At 43.4% G+C, this 4691-nt stretch overlaps 1 protein-coding gene across 1 annotated transcript; it reads left to right on the top strand. All coding sequences in view use genetic code 11, as the record gives it.

The window, feature by feature from the left end:
* Positions 1-264: 264 nt before the first annotated feature.
* Positions 265-2049, top strand: EGR_10425 (Heat shock protein; the record flags this gene model as incomplete). The annotated part of the gene is made up of 1 exon (XM_024499674.1): positions 265-2049. One exon carries the CDS (start codon positions 265-267, stop codon positions 2047-2049), a length of 1785 nt encoding a protein of 594 aa, XP_024345902.1.
* Positions 2050-4691: the final 2642 nt, after the last annotated feature.

Consider the following 4691-nt stretch of genomic DNA (forward strand, 5'->3'; position numbering starts at 1 on the left):
GGTTTCTACTCAAAAAAGGACATCTTTTTGAGGGAATTAATCTCTAACGCCTCCACTGCTTTGGATAGGATCCACTACAAGTTCCTCACGGAGCCATCAGCCCTTGATACCAATCAGGAACTGTGCATTAGAGTGAGTGTTTTGCTTTTCCATGAAACAAGCGTTGATTTTAGTTTTATTATTTTTGCTACGTTCTGGTTTTCGGTGTAGATTATCCCGAACATAGCTGATGGCACGCTTACTATCATCGATACGGGGATTGGTATGACGAAGGACGAAATGGTGAAAAATTTGGGTACAATTGCCCATTCAGGCGCAAAAATCCCCATAGGTGCATCGAAAGATGATGCTGGTGTCAAAATTATCGGTCACTTTGGTTTGGGACTCTACTCAGCGTACCTTGTTGCCAACAAGGTGCAAGTTATCTCCAAGAGTAACGATGATGAGCAATATATGTGGGAGTCCTCAGGTGGTGGCTCTTTCACCATTTGTCCATGCAGTGAGGAGCCTTTGAGTCGTGGCACCAAGGTGATTCTCTACATGAAGGAGGATCAGTCTGATTACCTGAAACCGTACATAATTAAGGAGATCGTCTGTAAGTACTCGGGATTCACCACCTACCCGATAAGGTTAACTCCTGGCAGAAAATTTATTTGGTCCGTTATCGACTTCAAGGAGTGGAATGAAGATAATGAAATTCCCACTGAAGTTGTACTAAATAAGACCGAACCACTGTGGATGCGTAGTCCAGGAGACATAACTCCTGAGGAGTATAGCAAGTTTTATTTGCAGCTGAGCCTGGATTTTGAAGATCATTTGGCTGTCACACACTTCTCAGCTGAAAATGAAGTGGTGTTTCGTGCATTGTTGTTTGTACCAAAACACACCCCTATCGATTACTTTGCTAAAAATGGAAGACTTCACAATGTCAAGCTCTATGCTAAAAGAGTATTGGTCACAGATAGATGTAAAAACCTCATTCCCGAGTACTTAAACTTCATTTTCGGCGTTGTGGATGCAGAAAACTTACCCCTTAATATCGGTCGCGAATCAATACAACAAGACAATATTTTGCAGAGGATTCGGAAAATCTTGGTAGAAAAAAGCATCGAGTTAGTGGAGGAGATGTCGAAGGATCCGGTGAATTACATGACGTTCCATGAGCAGTTCTCAAAGAGCATCAAACTCGGTGTTTACGAGGACAATGAAAATCGCTACAAACTTGCCAATTTGTTGCGTTACTACTCTTCAAAGAGCCATGATCAGATGACTGACCTAAAAGGCTACGTGTCCCGAATGAAGGAGGGTCAAAATGACATTTACTACATGATTGGTGAAAGTTTGGAGAGTATTACTGACTCAGCATTCATCGAGGAACTTAAGAAACGTGATCTTGAGGTACTTTTTATGACAGATCCAATGGATGAGTTTGTGATGAATGGAATGACGGAGTATTTGGGCAAGAGGTTGGTGTGTACGTCTAGTTTGGATCTTGAGTTGTTAGAAGATAAGAAGAAGGAGCGCTTTGCACAGGTAATGGCTGAATTTGAACCAACTTGCGCAGTGATGAAGGAGATTTTGGGCGATAAGGTTGAGAGCGTAATAGTCTCAAACAGGCTTGTCGCGTCTCCCTCTTGTATCGTCACATCCACCTCAGGGTGGTCTGCCAACATGCATCGTATCCAGCGTGCACAGACTCTAGAAAATCCAAATGTAGTTCTGAACAATTGTGTGAAGAAGCACTTGGAGATCAATCCCAACGATCCTATAATACTACGTCTCAAGGAAATGATTTCATCTGGGAGTAAGCCGATCAAGGTCTGTGGAGACGTCTTGAACATGCTCTATAACACAGCTCTGCTCAATTCTGGTTTTTCTTTGGAAAAACCCAGGTCGCATACCAAAACGATTTACAGATTGATTCGGAAGTGTGTGCAGATTGCGGCGAGCGAGACTACGATGGACGAGGGCAAGGTGACAGCGAGCTCTGCTAATGCTGTACTGACACTGGGTGGAGATGACTGCGGTGCTATGGATACAATCAGCTGAGTGTATTTCATACAATATCTTGGGCTGTACTTTGTGTGCACAAGGAAACCAATTAATAATCTTTAGATTTTGTAAATTTTGGCCTTGTGATGTGGGTGTAAGACGGAGCAGATAATGGAGCTGAAGGATGGTAATGGGGTGCTTATGCAGATCCACATGCGCTGAACCTTTGTTGCATCATCCGACTTGACTGCTTTGTAAGGCGCTGTGGACCCGAAGACCATATTAGACATTAAGGTTCGAACAGTCTAAAAAGTAAAACCATTCTCATATCAGTCTTGCAGGAGGGACTTATCAATAAAATTTTCAAATGAACACGGCGCTTTATTAAAGACTTCACTAAGGATGCATAAGTTAACCGAAAGGCAAACAAAGAAGAATTTCAAGTAGGCGAAAGAGTTTGGTGATGCAATTAAAGAACTGGAGCAAATGCCCTGCTCCGCAGAGATTTTAGTCTTGCCGGACTTTAAACCAGGCGCATCGCTGTTCGTACTGGATACGGATGCTGTGGGCAGTGTACTATTAAAAGAGGCAAAAAAGGAGGAAAACACGTCATCATCTGCGCGAAAAAGTCTCAGCAAAAGAAATAAGACAGAAAAGCGGAAAGAAAAGTGAGCTGTTTGCCTAATTTATTCACCGTACATCCACCTCTAGTAACCATATGCTTCACCACAATGTGGCGCATGTCAGTTGCTACAGCCACATTTACGTTATTTGACGCACTCTCGCGCACCTCGGAAAAACGCATGTTTAAACAGCCTCGATGTTTGCAATGATGAAGTTAAATTACCCTTTTGCAAAAAAGTCTTAGCGGAAATAAAAAATCATCGGGGAATAGGCGGAAACGACCCGATCTGGTAGTAATGAATCAATGTGAAATGCCCACCACTTCGCTCACCCATCCACCCTGACGTGCTACTTCCCTACTTCAGTAGCATTAACCACACCTTAATAATCAATCCGACTACAGCTGTGGTCAAGTCTCCCACAATTCCTCCATTTGCTGCAACTAATTCAGTCAGTACTCATTGTTGTGACAGTCCTTCTTCCCACACACACACCATTGCGGCAGTGGCATGATTTTCAGGAAGTATTTGTGCCACACGCACAGCGCAGTGTCGGCACCTCTGCCACATCCCAACAACACGCCATAACTCCTCCCCAACTTCCGTTTTCGTCACCCGCATCCATGACTGTTCCACCAAACTCCATCAATTCACTTGACTTCCACTCTTCTCTTCCAAACTACTTCATCTCCTCTCCCACCCAACAATCAACTACTTTCAAACCGCCTCACATTCGAAGGCAAACAGACAATTACTTTGCTTTAATGTATGAGACACAAGTTGAGTGGCAGGTGCGCAAGGCGAAGTACTGAAGTACACAGGGCTACACACACTCCAATGCAGGAATAGCATGTTCCGTGTGAGTGTCTAAAGTGCACAACTGGTTCCCTTAACGCCCAGTGGTCCCCGGCTCATTAGTATAAATAGTACTTCAAGAGGTGCGTGAGCAACTGTGCCACGTGGGTGAGAAGACGCTAGATGCCTGAAACAAGAGATACCGGTGACCTTCGCTCACCCTAAACGTAAAAGGATTCTGCCAAACCGGTAGCACTTGCAGCGGCTTCAAAAGTTCTCATCCTGTAGCCATTGCACTTCTGCAACCTATTCCCATAGGTTACCCAAGGAAAAGAGTAGGTATCGATATTATGGATCCTCTGCCACCCACCAAGAGAGGAAACTCATAAGTTTTGGTTATGGTAGACTACTTCATTAAAGCAGCAGACGCAGAACTCATAAAGTCACAAGACGCTAAAACGGTTGCTTTTGATTTCTTGAATCGGTAGATTTGCCAGCATAGAGTGCCTGAATCCTTTCATAGCAACCAAGGCTCGAAATTCGAGAGCCTGTTATTCATTGAATTATGTAAGACCTTCCAGATCCCATTAGCCATCACCGCACCTGGGCATCCGCAAGGCAGTGGACAGGTGAAAAGAACGAATTGCACTCCAGTCGGACCACTGAAAGCATTCGCTAAAAACGCAGAGCCATTTGATGAGGACTATAGCCTAGAACGTGCTTCTTTATCATATAGCGCAATGGTCCATGCATTAACGGGTATTCCTTCATTCAAGAAGCTCACAGGTCGTAAAATGAGAACGCCTACCGACATCTTCCTGCCAAACACAGATGAAGGAGCCGACATTGTTCCACAGTGCACAGTTCAGCTAAAAAAGGAATTGGTATAACTTTTGATGCCGCAAACACACAGTTACGCCTAAAATTCTAAGGGATGAAAGAAATATTTTGACAGGCATACCCGGTAGTACGACTTCAGAGAGAGACAAAGTGCAAATAAACAGGCAAATTTCCTAGCTTGAAATACACCCTAGTAAAAAAAAAGCCACGGTGACCATGCGATTTTTTAGGCTAATTGAGTTATATGGAAAATAAAGAAGGTTTGAGACTAGTTTATCAGCATCCAAGAATGCCTATGTGAACCCATCATTTGTCACTAAAAAAGGCCTAAACATCAACTCGAAAATACGCAGCAGCCATTAAAAGTTGCTTTGTATTGGAAACACAACATATCGTGAAGAAAAGTAGTACATTTTGACAAAGCAATAATTATTTTAACGT

This window comes from Echinococcus granulosus (genome assembly GCF_000524195.1).
Source record: "Echinococcus granulosus chromosome Unknown EG_S00219, whole genome shotgun sequence".
Classification (NCBI taxonomy): Eukaryota; Metazoa; Platyhelminthes; class Cestoda; order Cyclophyllidea; family Taeniidae; genus Echinococcus; species Echinococcus granulosus.